Genomic DNA, 18,686 nt, shown 5'->3' with positions numbered 1-18,686 from the left:
GACATGGTGATGGCCAAACACGGAATTACTGGGCCTCCCTGTCAGTGCCCTCACATGCAGCAGAGAATTGCAGTAACCCTTTGTGACTACAAGAGGATGAGGCTCAGCTGATTATCTCTTCTGACCTGCAGAACTCTTATCACTGTTTCTGAACACAATCTTCCCTCCTGAAAATGTGGCCTATGTGATTTAGTCTTGAACTTTAATCTTGAATACATGACTTTGGCTACTGTTAAAACTCAAGCGGCTTGCTGATGTTCAAATATTAGCTAATCAACATCAGTTTCTTCCTCTCATTTCCATTATCTACCTGTTAATTTTTCTTTCCTCCCCCTGATTCCCAGTCCTCCCGTGCAGGTCATTTTAGGGTAATTCTCCATTTGAAACGGATGAATTAAAGGCAAAGAGTTTAAGAGTATTCACTGGCAATGCAGGTTGACAGTCCTTCTGCTGAGCAGAAAGCCCACATGAGTCTTAATACCCATAGAAAAAAAAAAAAAAAAAAAAGCCACAACTTCTGCTTGAAATATCAGTCTGACTTGTGAGTAACACTACCTTTTATGGCGTACAAATGGGGAGAAAATCCTGTGAAATCGGGCATATTAAGCTAGTGTAAAAGAAATCATAACTGATCTACTCTGAGTTTTCATGACAGGAAAAAAGAATGTTCTCTTGGGTGTGAGTGGATGTACTGAGCAGAAGAGTAGCTGTGTATATTGGGTGTTGTACAGACTTATCCTTCCATTGCAGGTGTACCGGTTTTGTTATCTTGTAATCTATTTATTAAAGCAAGAGTCCTGATTCTGGTCTGATTTGCATTAGGTATAGCCTCCAATAATTACACTGTTTTGATTACTGCTGAGAGAGAGAAGATGTGGACTGACTCAAAAAATTAATCTTGGTTTCTTTTTAAGCTATTGGAAAAGTGTCATTAGTAGCTGTCAGATGCTACAGTGTTTCAGCATGTTAATTTTGTTTCATTCTTGGTGCTTGTATTTAATATAGGAATATTCTAGGAAAAAATAACAGAAAAAGGAGTTTGTTGTATTTCCTGGGGTGAGGGGTTGTTGCTTTCCAAATGCAGCCTCTGTACCAAGATGTTCATTAGATTGGTAAACCTTTTTGTTGCGCTCTGCTGAGGGTGTGAATGCTCAGTTTGACCAAGGAGCAGATGCTTATTTCCAGGTGCCTAGTAAATTATGACCTTTCAATGGTTATCTCAAGAAGAATATTTCTGGAAAAATACAGGAGAAAATTTTCTGTATCTTCTACATAAAAAAGATGACTGGCAAGAGGTATGAAGGGAGTTTCATTGTTTATTAGGCTTAATCAAGTTCTAAAGCAGCACTTAGTTCATCTTGTATAGTAGTAAATCACTTGGAATATAACAGCCAAAATGCAAGGCAGATTAAGAGTCTTTCTGAATTTTTCAGGTATTCACGATATTTTTGTTTTTAAAATTGAGATTTCACTTTAAGATGTAACACTCTTTCAACCTATGTTGGTACCCTGGGTGAAACTGCTTGCCTTGTTCCAGATAGTCTGAAATACTCGCTTTGGGAGGTGTGAACTTTCTTAATCAGCAGCCACTAACCTGGTGACTATTAAAAGTTAACTTTTCTACTGCAAGTTGCTAATGTATTGCATTTGGAGAGTTTTGATTTACTGATTAGGTGCTGGTTTTTTTTCTTTTCACTGTTGTTTGGCCCTTGCCTCTCATGCTAAATTGTCTCTTACCTTCCCACTTTTGTTCTCTAAAGTGAATGGATTATGATCTTTTCAGGAATGGCAAGAGTATAACAGCAGTGTCTGTGGCAGGATTTTTGTTTAAGAAAATATACATATTTAATTTGAATGAATGTAAGGTAACCCGTATTTAGTGTTCTGAGAACTTAAACAAACAGAACAACAACATCCCATTTTCCCCAAGGATGTGGTTTAACTTAAGAAGCACAGGACTACAACAATAGGGGTGTTGATGAACTATTTCTAACATGAATCTTTGTAGCTGTTGGTGAACAATTTAGTGATTTCCTCCAGTAAGGATTTCCTTGGGCTCCTTCCTCAGAGCACAAGTATGCTGCCCCACTGCTTCTGCAGCCAGAAGGAACATACCTCTGGTGAATCCAGGTAGCGCCCACGTACAGAGGAAAAGAAGGAATGTCACTTTGGTAATGTCATCTTCTTTACTGAAGTTACTGTGCATGTCTTTTGCTGGGACTGTGTTTTGAAGTGTTTTGGTTATGATATTTCTATTCCTTCCCATGTGAGCTATATCCAGAGAGTCTGTGGAATAGGCCCTACATTATCCATTCATTTCTTCCAGTCCAGTACTGAGGCAGCAACACTGAGATGTTGATGCCCTCCTAGGATGCAAGTTCCCTCTTAAATTTCTTGAGTGTACTGTCTCTGCTGACCGTGTGCTCTTCTGTAACTAAGGGAGCTAATGTGGTGCTTCCCTGTTTCTACAGAGGTTACCTCTGTTAGAAGAAAGAGTATGGACTTTTTACAAGAGAAGAGCACCACACTGTGCCTTAAATTAATACAATTCTAATGCATTGTTACAGTATTATATGGAGGACTTTTTTTTCTGGATATGGTTTGGATTTGCTTTCAGGACAAAGCAATTGACCACAGCTTCTGCTCCTCCTGCCTACACTGAGGAGATAAGAAATACTTGGCCACTTCTGTGGCTTGGATTCTGGCCATCTTTACATTGGTTTTGTTTTCTGATGGTGGGGGTTTTTTGTCATAGTTGTTGTGTTTTATTTGGGGATTTTTATGTTTGTTTGTTTCCTAGTGTTTGAACAGAGGTGCTTTTTGTCAGCACTGCAGGTGTCTGTCCTGGACTCTACAATGTGTTGCCTTTTCTTAAACTTCCAAAAGATGGTAAACCACACTAAGCAAGCTATCACTCCTCCCATGACTTGAATTCTGACTCCCTGGAGCTTGCAGGAACCATTAGAAATTTGCTTTAATTAGCCTTCAGTAATGGCAGAAGTTCATCTTACCTACTTATTAGAGGATTAAATAAATAAATGTGCCCTTTACACAAGAAAGTAGGTTCCTGGATTGTTGTTTTATTTTTCTGCCTACACCCTGCTGCCTCCCATACCAGCTGTATGAATTGGTACATGAACGACTTGCAGCATGTGGTAACAGCTCGTTCTTGGTCAAGAGAGACGTGCATCCATGCCCAAAGGGATTGCTACACCTCATTTCTGTGCTGTTAGAGTTGTATAAATAAGACATATGATGACCAAGCAGAGTTATAACAGTTTAGCAGCAAGTGTCACAATGCAGTGTAAGACCTTGGTATATGTGGGCTCTGTCTCAGGACTAGCTTCTCTCAACTCTGAATTAGTGCAACCTAAATAAAGTATAGGCTTGGTATATTTGGCTGGTGTTGGTTTAGTCAGACCTAAATGTATCTTTTGCCTTGTGTAATAGATTGTTTCTCCCAGCTGTCCCCCAGTACTCTGTATCATGGTGAGGGGCAAAATGTCTGAGATTCTTAAGAGGTAAGCTGAGGCACTGCTAAAAAGCCAGGTGGTTGTTAAATTCAGGTTGAATTTGGTTGTCAGACACCTGGTATAGTCTCCTCCGTATTCTGGGAATGGAGTGCCACCGCTGATGAATCTTAATTCTACGGACAATGGTTTTTGGCAATGGATTATGTATTTAATGGGCAACTTCAGGATCTCTCTCCCCTTTGATCTCCCTTGTTGGACGTAGCGTAAGGAACACAGTGGCTGGTGCTGAGGAGCATGTTTAGCAGTTAGCTGGTGTTTGTAAAGGGGAGTGAAAGGGACATGCAAATGCAGGGCTCTGCTTCTGACGTAGAAGGGAGGAGGAAGAGTCGACTTGTTGGACTTGATGATCTTAAAGGTCTTTTCCAACCTAAATGGTTCTACAATTCTGTTTGGCCTGTGACAGCTGCAGAGAGGTGCAGCTGGGTGTTGTCATCTGTGTTACCTAATGTCTAGCCTAGTTTCTGTTGAAATACCTGATTAATTTGGGGCTTTTAATTAATGTGGGTTTTGGAACAAATTAAATGTGACCAAGGTCCCAGCAAGGATCTGAAATTTTTTTTCTGCTGAAGAACTCCTTATACAAATGAGCACCAATTTGCATCATTAAGTGCACACTTCAGTCAGGCTGCCCAACAGGATTGAACACTGAGACAGAAATTGCCTCTTGCAGTGCCTTTCTTGGTGACGGCCACTTGGGCCCAACTGGTGCTTTGGTGCGTGCGTACGTGTGCGTGTGTTCTTTTACAGCCTTTCTGGGGAGGTGATAATTGTTTTATAGCAGTCTGAGTTTGCTGTGATCCCCTTCAAAAGGGCCATGTATCTTGCATTTCTGTAGATGCTAACTAGCAATTGGATATTCCCCTCCCTCTTCCTATGCGCCCCAAGGATTTTTACAGTGTTTTGAGATGTGTGAGAGGGTTTGTTCAGGTAGGAGAGCTCATCATAAAAAGCTGTAACTTGTTTCTTACAACAAAGGCAAGTTGTTGTTTTGGTTGAGTATGGTATTACAGCACTGTGTTTGTCGGTGTCAGTTTATGCCAGGCTTTAAATAGGATACTCTGCAATGAGTTTGTTTTCTGGTAGTCTGTAATCCTTTTGGGCTAGCTAACATTAACGAGCGGCAGCATTGCTGTGGCTGGTTTTCTTTTGATCATGCACAGCGCTAGTCAGGAAATGGGTGAGGAGCATGAGTCATGATTACATTACCCTAATGTGACTGCCTACTAGAAGTTTTCTTTTTGCTGCCAATACGCTTTCCCTTGACACTACTTCTGAAAACAAGATGTCCATTTTGGAGCACTTTGAAATATTGACCTTTAAACAGAGGGATTTATGTTCTCTTGCAGTCTCAAGGCAAAGTTCTAAGCAGGAGCCCCTGCAGAGTGCAGAGAGAACGCTAATGTCTGCAAAATGCTTTTCCAGAAAGATGCAAAGGACAGGACTTGACTTGCAGTACATTAGGTCTGCTTGGGTTCATTGGATACAGCATGTTTCCCTGACCCATTTAATTATTCTGTCATGTTGCCTGCACATGCAAGCTTGAGATCCAGTCTTCTCTATATACAGATGCTGTCATCTCAATCACCATATGGCTTAAGCTGTGTCTTAGAGCTGTACTTATCCCTTGAAATATGGCTGCAGTAGTGGGAAGATAGGTGCTGAGTACTGGCTGAGGAAAAACCCTGAGTGTTGAGAAGGTAGCTTTAGTGGGATTGAAACAGCAGTATTTCAGTTGAATTAAAGACGTGGGGTTTATACTTTGATTAACAGCTGATATTTCTTTCAGTAAACTAGCTTTAGCACTGAATTGCCACTGTGCCACTCTGAATATTTAGATAGTATGCCTCTGTACAAGTCCTGAGTATGTTAATTTATTTAAAATTAAACCGATTAACTCTGCCTGGTTTTAAGAGCAGTATGTGAAATACGACTGTTGGCACAGAGAGTGAACACACTCTGATACTATCTGATATATTGCAGAAAAAAGAAGTCTCATCAATTTAGTACAAGCAACTCAAGTTCACAGAAGCGAGCGTCTGCGGCAGAGAGATCTCCAGAGGAAGAGGGGACCCCTGTGCCGCTGTCCAGCGGGATGTGTCCCTGTCAGCTGGGGCTTGTTGTAGGTGTCACTGACATGCTGCAGAGCAGAGCCGGAATATTACATGTCTTTCAGTTGTCACTTATTCCTCCAGATTCTTACCTCTGCTTAAATGGTGCCTTCCAATACCTGTTTTGTTAGGTATATGGTATTAATTCACAGTAAAGATGTAATTTCTATTTTTTTCTCATTTTGTTTCATATCAGGGTGATAAAACTATTACTTTAGTTGTACTAACAATCTACTTTGAATTGCATATAGATAGTAAAATTTTAGAAGTCCTATTTACTCCATGATTTCATCCCCATTCCTTAAAGGGGGCATAAGTTGGACCAAGAAAGAAATTTAGTGAAGATTTTTGTAATTCATTGAAAAATTTCCTTTATTCCATCTACCACAACCTCATGCTCTTTGATCTCATCTTGATGACCGTTCAACTTTCTGAAGGAGGCAGAACTGCAATAGAGCAGAGGATTCATTGTTTTTCTATGTAATAAAACAAATACGTCCTGTGCAACTTTATATTTTTCTGTAGCTTTGTACCTCTACCTCATTGTTAGCCTTTGCATATAGAGGGCTCTCTGGCCTTCAAGTTTGTTTTAAATCTGGTTTATCAGCCTCTTCAAGATGGTAAATACTTCTTCCAAGTGAAACACTCTGAGAATTGAATAATAGGAGAACTGGTGATTATAATATGCTTATGTCAGTTGTGTGTTTCAAGTAGATGATAAAGAATATTTGACTTAACGATGAAGGGTATTTGAGAATTGGAGGAGGGGAGTTCAAAATAGGGTGGGGGGAGGGTTGTGGGCTTGGGGGTTTTTTGATTTGGAACTTTCAAGATGCTTTTAATTTTAGATTGATTTTTTGTCAGGAGGTACCAGTTAAGGAAATGCTAAGCTAAAGATCCTCTTTGAAAAAAATAGTAATAATACTATCTTAACTACAGTTGGAAAAACTTAATTTCAACGTGATGGCAGCCTTGGGAACCCTGAGGCAGAAGCTAGTGGAGCTACCAAGGCGTTTTTGCATCAGAAGTGAATAAAATCTTGATGTAATTCCATGAACACATTTTCTTGCAGAAGAGTTGGATAAGAATTGCCCATCCTTTCTTCCAGAACTCCTTGCTCTGAGTGATGTTTCACGAGACAGCTGAGCTATTCAAATGACTTGTTGCAGCTGAAAGTAGCGGTCTCACTCCTAGCCTTGTGATCTTACACCCCTTTTCTATTTAGTTTTCACCCAGTTCAGTGTGCTGAACTGGTTGATAAGAGGTCAAATGTGTGCATGCAGTAGGGGGGAAGGGGGAGAATGCCTTTCTGACAGCAACAGCTATATTGGGCTTCAACTCTCTTGAAGCATTGCCATCAGTTGCACTGCAGCTGTTAGTAAGCCTTTACTGGAAACTGAGTCGGTGAGGAGAACTGCTGCTGTGACTGGTTTGCAGTGTGGCTTGTAGGTCTGCCTGCCTGCGGAGGGTACGAGGAACCGCAGTGCAGAACTGGGAACCAGCCGCGAGGAGGGAGGAATCTAGGGTGGGAACTTCTTAAACCAGCTTTGAGAGCAGAGCTGGGTTGGGGAACTACACCCTCTGTGTCAAAAGAGAAAGCTATCTATGCTAACCTGCTCAGAATTACAAAGGGTGTGGATTTGTAATCCATTTAAACTGATATGAGTGCTGGCTGACATCAAAAGGGGCAGTACTGCCCGCCTCAGTCTGCCGCTTCCCAAGTTCTTTCATATGGCAATACCAGAATTTACATGAACCTGGCTTGAGCTGTGTCAGGCAGCTGCTTTGGCTAACAGAAATGTTCCTTTCTTCTCCCTCAGCAGATGAGATTTCAACCAGAGCAGTTACCCAATCTTTTATGTGCCACGTAAGCTCAGGTTATAGGGTTTGGGTTTTTTCTCCCATTTCACAATGGTTTTCCTTTGGCCTAGGAGAATTGATGGATAAGCCTTTCCATCTTATGGCTTATGAGTTTATGGTCCCCAGCTATTTGTTCATCTGGTCTGCTGGCTTTGTAGTAGGAAATGTATGACTGTGCTTCAGTGCGCAGTCTGTCTGATGTAGCATAATAGCATAACCTCACCTTCACTGGCTGCATGAGTTAAGGTGCTAGACTTTGTACTGACATGTACCCATGCCTAAATCTGCCTGGTCTTGCACTCACCCAATTTTTGAAAGCCAATGATAAAACTGAACTATATGGTATTAAATAAGTATGTATGAATGTACCAGTCAACAAAGCTAAGGAGAAGGTAATAAAGAGGGACCTGTTTCAGTCCATGGAGCCCAACAACAGAATACAGTGAACTCATTAAATTCCTGGCTCTGAAGCAGAGAATAAAAGAAAAAAGGGTTTTATTATTCTAGAAAAGATGCTAACTTTGCAAAGCTGAAAGCAAGCTGTAACCAAAACCTGTTGGAAGGTGAAAAAAAAATGTGCTTGATGGAGGAAAAAAAAAGAAAAAAATTATTTAAGACATTCTAATGAGTGGTCAAAAGCACAACTGCAAAAACAGACTCTACAAGGCATTTAACTTAATATTATGTACAGGCAGATTTTTAAAACATTAGTCCTCTGCAGTGTCAACAAAGCACATATTAAAAACACTTAGAATCTCAGAGTAAATGTCAGAAAGAAGTCAGCATCAGAGGGATGTATTTCTATTGAAATAATGCAGAGATTTATTTTTTTGTATAGCATGGGCCTGCACAGTATTTTTATGAGCAGCCTGCAAATAAGTGTAAAATTGTTACAGTAGAAACTTGCATGTGATGGGGATGGGTGAGAAAGTGTATTGATGAGGAAGATGGAGAAATCTCAGCTGATTTACTGATTGACAGCTTGAGCACATTCAGATAAAATGTTTTCTCTTTCTAAAGTATGGCATTGCTTTTTATCCTAAAGAATATGAATCCAGCTTATTTGCTGGAGAATGATAGCTTAGTAGGTTGGAAATACTTTTTTATTTTAATTTTTTATTTTATTTTCCCTAAGGAAAAGCTATGCTGGCAAAATTTGTTGATTAAATGAATATATGTGCATCTTCGTTCTAAAAGGTAGAATGAGGATGCCCGCTCTGAACCAAGAAATAGCAGTGATAACAAATTTCTACTTTTGCCAATATAGTTTATTCTGCTTGGAGAACTCCATTTTTGTTATACCAACACAAGAACTCTTAAATGGTTTGTAATATAATGCTATCCTGTAAATACAGGAAAATTTCTGTTATAAGATGGTGAGGATAAAAGCAGAAATACAATCTTGTTTATAAACAAGCCAGCAGTGATGGGAAGAAAGAAGTGATTTTTATCTTTATATACGCTGTTAGGGAGAATTATATTGAAATGTTGTCACTAATTCTGATCTGCTCTGAAAAGGATGTTGGAAAACTGGAGATGGTTCAAAGGAGAGAGAGAGAGACTTGTATTTAAAGGCTTAAAATCACTCCCCCACAGTCACCACATGAGGAATTCCCCCTGTTCACTTCGATCAAAAAGGATGACTGAGAAACAACTTGGTTACTATTCAAGTACCTTAACGGGGATGAAGGTTACGCGTTGGTAGCGTTGATAAAGGGCCTTTGTAATCTCACAGACTGATACAGAACAAAATAACTGGAGGCTGGGGCCAGTTGCTCAAATTAAACAGCAGCCCCAAATTGGGTAATTTCAGCAGCTCCTTCCTGCTGTGCTAGTACAACTGTTTGAGGAATACAATGAACTGTGAAGATTATTTATTTATATATATTTTTTTAAACCAGGTTGGCTTTCCATTATTTCTTTTTCTTACAGGCTGAAATGAAAGTTCTTAAATAGGTGAAATACCTCATTCATTTCAATAGAATGAATGCACAAGTACTTTAATGGTTTAAAGTTGATGGTGTTCCCTGATTAATATGATTTACTCTGGCTTGATACATTTGAAAGGGTACCATGCAGGGAAAGGTGGCAAGATTTAAAGGAGTCAGCACTTAAAAACTGCTTCAGGAACTTGCTTTTTCTTCATTCATGAACCTAGGCTTTAGCGGGGGAAAAAGAGGAGCGTGCTGGAGAAATGGAAGATACCTGGAGAGAAAGACACTGTATGCAGCCTGCCCCTATCTGTGCTTACACTTAATGACAATTAACACTTCTTAAGGTGGACTGCTCACAGATAGTGTCCTATTTATCTTTGATTTATGTGGGAAAAAGTGTTTATAGCAAGGGAAAAGTAAATGTATCTTTATATGATTTTTCTTTACATTTCCCTTTCCCTTATAAAGATTACTTGATAATTAATTAATTCCTTTGCCTTTAAAAAGAAAATATATATATTTTTCCCCCAGCTAGTGTATACCTGAGGCTTTCCAAACTTTCCTTGTCATTCATTACTATATCTGTATTATGGAGCATATTCACCTTTCTTTACTTACCACCGAGCAGACAATTGTTTCAAGAATTCGAGCTGCTTCAAGTAGTAGTACCATGAAGTATTTAGCCACTGTTAATCTGGAAAGATGTATCAGGTGGAACTCTGCAGGGCTATCTTCTATCTCTGTTACTACACAATATTTTCATGAATTAGAATGTATGCTAATTACATCCATAGATGATGCTCAACCTGTATGTTGTAGAGGCCAAGATTAAAATTCCAAGTGATCGTGACCATCTGAAGTGTTTGAAATGAATAGAATGCAATGCAGTGAGTACAGAGGCTTTGCTACAGGGGCAAAGTCAAAAACAAGATGTAGAATAACTGGCTAGACAACAATTCTTCACTAAAGGAGCTAGGTTTTTAGTGGACCACAAACTAAACGTACACTAACAACATTGTGATGCTGAAAGAAAAATGCCGACGCTCTATTAAGAGAGAAATTGAGATCTCAGCTTCATTAGTGTGTTTGATTACTGTGTTTGGGCATATTTAAAGAAAGATTTAAGCAGAGGGGAGGAAGACGAGAAAAGGAGGTTGAGGGGAAGCTACTCAAGCACCAGAAAACATGACCTGTGTTGAAAGATTTAAATATTTGAGTTGTTTAATCAGAAGAAGAACAGGCTGGGAGGAGATGTAGAACACATAAAATAATGAACTGTATTCATCATGGCCCAGATTAGAGCAGGGGAGACTTTAGGTGCATCTTCTCTGATGACTAGCCTCTGTGAAGTAAATTAATGTGTACAGTCTGCACCTCTAGGGAATTTAAGAGGAGGGTGGACAACATTCTTCCAGGACTATCAGAAGGCGCCTAGGTCTTTGCGGGACAATGGAGAATGAATGAATGAAGTGCATCATAGGGTCCCCTCTTGACCTGTGTTTCTGTAGCTGTGGGAAGGATTGGAGATTTTTTTTGCTTCATTTTCTAAAAAGTGTATGTGACAATGGGATAAAATAAGTTAGGTTTGACCTAGTAAAATAGGTTGAGTGCAGTTTGAGAAAATTAGTTGAACTGAAGTGTGATTAGCCTGACTGTTTTTATAAAGTAATTAAATCTGTAGCTTTAATCAGACAGGTGCAAATTCTTTGGTGGAGGGAGAAACAAAGAGGTGAGGACTTCTAATCTGATCAGGGAAGTTGACTTTAATACAGATGAATTCAAAGGCTGGGCCTCTTATAAACAAGGTAAATTTAGATGAACAATCTGGAGGGCAAAGCATTACCACCTGATATGGTTAAAGCTACTCAGAAGGTGGTGGCTCTATAGGCAGAGGCTCACTGGTGGCCTGGTCTAGAAGTGGACAGACTTGTGGCCTCTCATCTTCAGAGGCTGTCAGTTGATACAGACACCTAAGTCCACAGGAACATGAGAGGTAAGCTCTATGGTGTATCCTGCTGCTTTTCTTGTACCTGAAGACTTGGTTATACTGGGAGTTTGTTTTACCAGCATTCAAGAATTTTGACTGCATGAGTTCAAGCCCCTGTTACAAAAACAATGAAAAATGTGATTTGCACAGATGTTGTTTCGGACATAGTGAAAGTAACAGCACTGACAAGGACATTCTCAACAGTTTGCTTGTGCTGCTGAAAGCTACTGGTAGTTAAAACCTGAAATGAACCCCTGAAGCCCACTTCTTCTGTGCTTGCAGATATTTCATTGTGTAGAAAAGTTGCAGCAGTTTATTGCGTACTTTGTGTCTGTCTTTTGCTGTGTTACTAAATTCTCATTTGGATATTTAAATGATATGCAGACTCTGTTTTCTCCTAGTAACTTGCTCCACAAGATAACTCAACGTTATTTTAAATGATGCTTTGGAAATGGGTTTCTCTAAAGTTCACATGGTTCTAGCCAGTATTGTGTAAGGTAGAGACCTCACAAGGGGGCTGTCCTGTTGAAAGCCCATAGGCTTCCCGGAGTGCGCACTTCTGGTCCAGCTCTGTGGAAACAGGAGAGATATTCTTTCTATCATTTCTTTGCCTAGGACAATTCTGAAGGACCAAGATCTCTTGGGATTTGTGCACAAATAAAATTTTGCACCTTGACCCTTATTTGTCTCTGGCTTTGTAAGCTTAGCTGTTGAAATATTTGCTGATAGTCTGTCCTTTTAAAACACACTGTGGAATAAACTAAGGCATCCATGGAAAACCTTCAGCTGTATGGAGGGTGATGATTGTTGAGTGGACAGAATGGTTCACAAGGCAGATCGAGAAGTGCCTTTGAAAATATTAGCCTTTGTTACTAAGCAAAACACTTATATGAGAGTGTGAAGTGATAGGAATGAAAATGAGCAAGTGTTATAGCCAAACTAAAACTTTAATTTTCACTGGGCTGAAGTTTCTCTGGCTTGGATCTTGTTAAGAGAGGGATATCTCTTCAACTGGAATAAAAATCCTTTCATGTTGTTTTTCTTTTAAAATAAGGTCTTCCACTGTAGGCTGGCAGTCTGAGACTGTGGACTTCTGGTTATGCATTTGGTTTTCTGATAATTTCTCATTCAGCTTCCTAGTTTGACTATAGATTCCCTCAGTTACTTACTGAGTTGAAATTAGTCAAAACAGACTCTTTTAGCAGCAAGATCACAAAAAGTCTCATTTTAAGACAAGGTGAATTTTACTGTGTGGCCTGGTATGGAGATTGGAGTGTGTTCTGTCCCTTCCCTTAACACATCTGTACTCATGATTTCATTAAATCTTGCTGAATGCAGGGCGTGTATAAAGTCCTTGTGAAATTTTTGTTGACTAATTTTTTAGTTTTGCAGCAGTTGAGCTGGAGGCTTAGTCTCATTAAGCCTTTCTTCATTTGCCAAAGTTGGATTTATGTTTTTTTTTCTTACCAATAGAACAACTTTTTTTAAACCACATTACATAGTGATATAAGTCCTTCCTTATTTAATTGTAAATGAAATATGAGTAACAACAGTATTTTAGGCTAAGTAAATAGTTCCAGTTTTATGATATAATTCAGCTGTTCAAAGCTTAAAATCTGTACTCCTCTGCATAGTAATTGACAAAGAGGATAGGTATACAGAAAGAAAGTACAGTTACTCTGAAGTTCATGTTATGCTGTACATGGAAAGCCTGTCCATTGTGGAAGGACCCCTTATCTTTTATTCACAAAATATAATTTGCAGATTTTTCAGTAGAGTGGCTAGTGAAATCTGCAGCAAGTGTAGTCTTTGTTTTCAGCAGAGAAAACAATATTTGAAGTAAGCATGTAATTGTGAAAGTTCTCTTCAAATGTAAAGCCTCTTGCACTGGCCAAATGGAAGGCAAGGCCTTCACAATTGCAGGGACTGTGGTATAGAGAGGGATTGTAATTCTTGACACAGGAGTCTCTTGCAGCATCCTCTGAGGTACTGTGGTTTTATACTGCCCCTTACTGGGGTGCTCTCATAGTGCAATAACTAAAGGAGATCTGGATGCCCAAGAGTTTGCTCTATTTTGGGTGTTTGCATTTATTTTCCCCCCTTGAGCTATGAGCTAAATAAAATACACTGCTTTTGTGTGTCAAAATGGATTATTTGTATTAAAAGTTATTTTACACTTGATTTTAGTATTTCTTGATGTTCAGATGTTTCACTGTGTCCTTCAGGTTTCTTTGAAATCTCCTTGTGGATTTCGGTGATAATGGTTTTTGACAAACATCCAAACTGGTGGAAGCCATGAAAGCTTTGAATGAACTAGATATTTGTCTTTCATTTTTAAACTAGTGACCAACAGGCATGACTTTGGACCACATTGACACTACATTGCCATTCGTTTCAGATTAAAAGATCTGAAGGAATGAGGAATTAGAACCAGAGGGAATTTGGCCTGTTATTCCTGGGAAGTGAGAGAGAGCTGAGTTTGCTAGATCAACATATAACAACCTCACCAGTCGGTTTTGCTGAGAATAGTCCTCTCTTTAGAGTTGAGGACATTGTGTTTAGCTAAATGGGTTGCTTGGGCAGAATGATAATCAGGGGCAGAAACAATGACGTGAATTTTTCAGTTTAAAACTGAAGGGTAAATGAGTTGAATAATCAGTTCTGTTCCCATGGCATGTGGCACGAGTAGAGATCTTATTTAGGACTCACTTTTGTATCTTACAGTACTGACAGGGAGTTAAGTTGGTGGAGTTTTGGTATGTAATGTGAACCTTCTAGTGTTCTCTAGATCCTAATGAGTTACCATTTTGTTGTGTAGAAGGAGGTTTCAAAGTGCTTTTAACCGATTGATGCAATCAATTGTATTTTCAAATTTGAGCTTAAAGTGTAAAATGTCTTCATAATTTACCAAACGTTGAGCTCATTTCATATGACAGCTTTCATCTATTTATATCTGTTGTACTTTTGGGGGGAGGGCTTTTCAACATTATCTGAAGTGCAGTAGATATCTTTTGGGAATCAAAAACCAAAATACTAACCTGGCTAGATTCCCAGCTCTCCTTATGATGCACAGTTAAGTACCCCACTGTAGGAACTAATTACTCAGGTTAAAGGATTTGTGAAAATGCTTAAATGCTTCTTGACAATCTGGCTGTATAGCCATACAGTACAAAGATTTAAAACTGGTGATTCTTACTGGGCTTAATTTGATGAAGGAATATATTTGCTGGGGCATGGATAAAAGGCAGCAAAAATAGCCCCTGTTACAGACAGGTTCCCTTCACTTATGGCATAGAACAGTCTTTCTGTGTAAAAACTGGAAGCTCCTTTACAGAGTGAGGATAATGGTGGATGGAGTGTGAGGAATTTGTGGCTGAGTACTCTGGTGAGGAGTGACCTGTGATGCTCTGGTCATCCATGGACTTTATAGGGAAAAGTACAAAAACATCCAGGAGAAAAATGCCTTTATTCTGAGATTGCCCAAGAGTCCGAAACTGGTACTGTAAGGAAGAAATACACCATTAAGGCATTAATTAATGAAGTGTGCTTTTTTTTATAGCTTGTTGACCCAACAGCCTATTAGTCCTTGTGGACTGCTTTATCAGGCTTTTCAGAGACCACATTCTAATATGATGACTTGGTTTGCAAACACTCTTTCATTTGGTTGCACAGAGTAACTCTGAGTCACTGTGGCCTCATGATCTACATAATTCGTGAGCTAGCCTATAACTAATGGCTATGAAGAATTCCTGTAGTCTGAAGATTGTAGTCACAAGAATCAGTCTCTTCTAAGACACCTGCATTTGGATGTTTCTAACTAATTGTAAAGACTTGGATTAGCACTTTTTTCAACTACCCAAAACTATCCTTTTAAATGGGCACAATTATCAGAAATTGTATGGATGACAGTTTGTGAGAGTTCAGCACTAAATGGAGGGTATCTGAAGTTCTCTAATTCAAGGTGGAATACTTTGTTTCCAAAAAGGTTTCCTCAGTGACTCTGTCAATCTTCCTGGGTCTACCAAAAGCTTAATGTTGAATGGTATAAATGTATTTGAGAGCACATGCAGAAAGGCCAGCATTTTGAATGCCAGAATAAGGAGAAGAAAGATTGAGATAGTGATATTTATCAAATGAATTCTGCTCAGCAACCGTGTCTAAGAAACTCTGACTTCAAAAAAAGCTATGAAGTCAGAGAAAGGTTAGCTAGCCCTTGTTAATCTAGACTCTTTTATCCTGCCTAATGAAGGGAAGCAACATCATAAAGTTAATCTGCAGGCTGGAACTGTCAGTGCCATTACTATTTTTTTTTTTTCTTTTTTTTTTTTTTTTTTCTGTAAAAACAAGACTGAATGAACCATGAAAAATAAATTAATGATAACCTAATTTTGTATCCCATGCAGGTTTTCTCAAGTTCTGGAAGTAGCAGGGCGTTTGGTTGCTAACTGACCTGAAACTTGTGCTCTATCTTGGAAAAATCCACAGCGGGAGACATTTGCCTTCAAATACACCACAGTTCTCTGCATCAGAAGAAAGGGACTTCATGTGCAAGAGTGGTTCGAGATGATGATGTAACATTGATAACGCTGAAGAAGCTCTCCCGAGAATAACTGACTTTGTAAGAGGTTTCTCCTTCCCCTCCCCTTCTTTTTTTTTTTTAAAAATAAATTCCTCTCTCAGAAACTACAAGCAAGATGCCAGCCAAGACACCCATCTACTTGAAAGCTGCTAACAATAAAAAAGGAAAAAAATTCAAACTAAGGGATATCTTATCTCCTGATATGATCAGTCCACCACTTGGAGATTTTCGTCACACCATACACATTGGAAAAGAGGGACAACATGATGTTTTTGGAGACATCTCCTTTTTGCAGGGCAACTATGAGCTATTGCCTGGAAATGAAGGAGAAACCAGAGTTAGCCAGCCTGGTGGCCATAATGAATTCTTAAGGGCAAACAGCACTTCTGAATCCATGTTTACAGAAACTCCATCACCAGTGCTCAAAAATGCTATTTCCCTTCCTGCCATTGGGGGTTCTCAAGCCCTTATGTTGCCCTTATTGTCACCAGTGACATTTAATTCAAAGCAAGAATCCATCAGATCATCAAGAAATCCTAGGCTTAGCTGTGAGCCAGTAATAGAAGAAAAATTGCAGGAGAAAAGTAAACAGATGGAGGATGGAGAAACATACAAAGATGACATTTGGGAGCAAAATGGTGGTTCTTCACATTTTATTAATGGTAGAGACAGTCACTCATCCAGCTTTTCTGAACGATGCACTGACTGGCAGACAGTTCATTTATTTGATGACAGTCAACTTTCATGTGAACTAACCAAGACAAAGACTAAGTCAGAAGAATCTCTTTCAGATCTTGCAGGCTCTCTTCTCTCATTGCAACTTGACTTGGGACCTTCACTTTTGGATGAGGTCCTCAATGTCATGGACAAGAATAAATCTTAGAACTGGTACTCCCTTGCTGCTTTATAAGTGATTCACTTAATCAAAAACAAGCAAACAAAAAACATAGTTCAAAAGTAGAGACACTTAAAAATCAGCTGTACTTGCAGTTGTTTGACGGGTTTCCTAAAAATATTCTTAAAATACTATTTTTTTACCTATTATTTTTCATGATTTTTATTACACTAAATTCTCACAGCAGGAAGGTAAATTTTAATAACAGTTTTCAGCAAATATAAAATGTTTTTAAGTACCAGTATTAATGATCAGAAAGATCATTAGAGTTTGAGAATGATACCGATTGTGACATTTGGTTACTTCACTTCTACAGGCTTCTGAAAATATGAGAATCATTAAGTATCAGAAAGGAGACTGATATTAATTATTCAGTTTTATAAATTATTACATCACTTTACATGTAGGCCGCTTTTTAGAACCTTGTGTTTGAGAGTTTGATAGTGTTTTCCTTCATTTTCCATAGTACCATTTCTGTTATACCTTCACTGTATCTATTTTCTCGGTCTTATAATACCACTCTGTATTCAGATGTGAACAAATTGAAGGCTTTTCAGCTTCAACACCTGGTCCAGAATCTCAGCTGCTTTAAATGAGTATGCACAAATTTACGCAAGTTGAGGCTTGGGCCTGGCATTGTATATGAAATGATATGTTGTAAACAGGTGAAACATGCAAGATATTATGGTTAAATTATTTTAAAAGTTGAAATATATTTTTTGTGTGCATATTGGCTTTTTACTGCAGAGCCTATACATACAGTATCTCATCAAAATAGTTGCTTGGCATTATTGGTGCTCTTCTGAAAATTGTATATTTGTGTGTTTGAAAAGAAATATGTATTGATACTCCTTGCTTTTTTTCTTCATTTATTGCCACACATGCTTAAACTTGCAACCATTTATTTTGATTTTTGAAGAAGGCACTGGTTATTCACAATGCTTGTGATGTGTGCTGTAACAGCCAATGTTTTGGGAAATGTGGATACTTTAAAACAGTACCTATATGGATTGCATAGATATCTTGTGCAATGCAATAAAAAAAACCTTTAACTTGCTGTGTCTTTGTGATTCAGTACATAACCTCACCAAAACATAAAGTTTTATTTTCTGCTGCAATGAAACATGCTGCAGTGGAGTTGCAGAATCAGTGCCACTAGCTTAATTCAGTTGACTTCTCCAATATGGTTTACTACTGGAGGTTTTACGGCAAAACTTCAAGTAGGTAGGAGCCTCTGGGATATACACTGATTTTGAAGTAACTGAAGACAAGACAGTAATACTTTGCCATTGACTTCACTAGGACCAAAGTTTCAGCAGCTTTTACTGAAGTCTTTAGGTAAAATCCAGACACAGTTTGTAGGCTGTTCTTCATTAGATAGCCCCATCTTCCTATCAGGACATGTAAGTCATGGGTGATTTAATATGTATGATATTTATGCTTAAAATTTCTAGGAAGTCAATGCCAACTAATTCCATTCCTTCAGTGTGTTTTACAAACACAGTCGTTACCCCTGTTTCCAGTTAAGCACTTACATTATTATGCATTAATGAGATACACAGCTACAGTCTCCCGTATTATTCCTGTGAATGAGGAACTGAGATGTAGAATGGTCAAGAACCGTGTTTATTTTTAAGATCATGCTTAGTCGCCTTTGACTTCATACTGTCTGTGTATAAGCCTGGATCAAAATTCCAGTGTATTCATGATCCAAGAAGGGTGGTTCTGTGACTATAGTGCTTTTTCTATTTTAGAAAGCAGGTTCGAGGTTCTGCTTGGCCATAGGTTTC

General features: G+C 38.8%; 1 protein-coding gene across 4 annotated transcripts in view; it reads left to right on the top strand.

The window, feature by feature from the left end:
- Positions 1-17,953, top strand: part of CDC42EP3 (CDC42 effector protein 3) — a 39,528-nt gene extending 21,575 nt beyond the window's left edge. For all 4 annotated transcript variants that reach the window (XM_033011093.2, XM_033011092.2, XM_042789874.1 and 1 more), the window contains exon 2: positions 15,826-17,953. In XM_033011093.2, coding sequence (XP_032866984.1) covers positions 16,117-16,884 — 768 coding nt within the window. In that variant the 5' untranslated portion in view covers positions 15,826-16,116 and the 3' untranslated portion in view covers positions 16,885-17,953. The remainder of the gene's footprint in view (positions 1-15,825) is intronic.
- The last annotated feature ends 733 nt before the right edge of the window (positions 17,954-18,686 follow it).

This window comes from Tyto alba, unplaced genomic scaffold (genome assembly GCF_018691265.1).
Source record: "Tyto alba isolate M040663 unplaced genomic scaffold, T.alba_DEE_v4.0 Super-Scaffold_16, whole genome shotgun sequence".
NCBI lineage: Eukaryota > Metazoa > Chordata > Aves > Strigiformes > Tytonidae > Tyto > Tyto alba.
The sequence above is the reverse complement of the archived record's forward strand: the minus strand, read 5'-3'. Positions and strand labels throughout refer to the sequence as shown.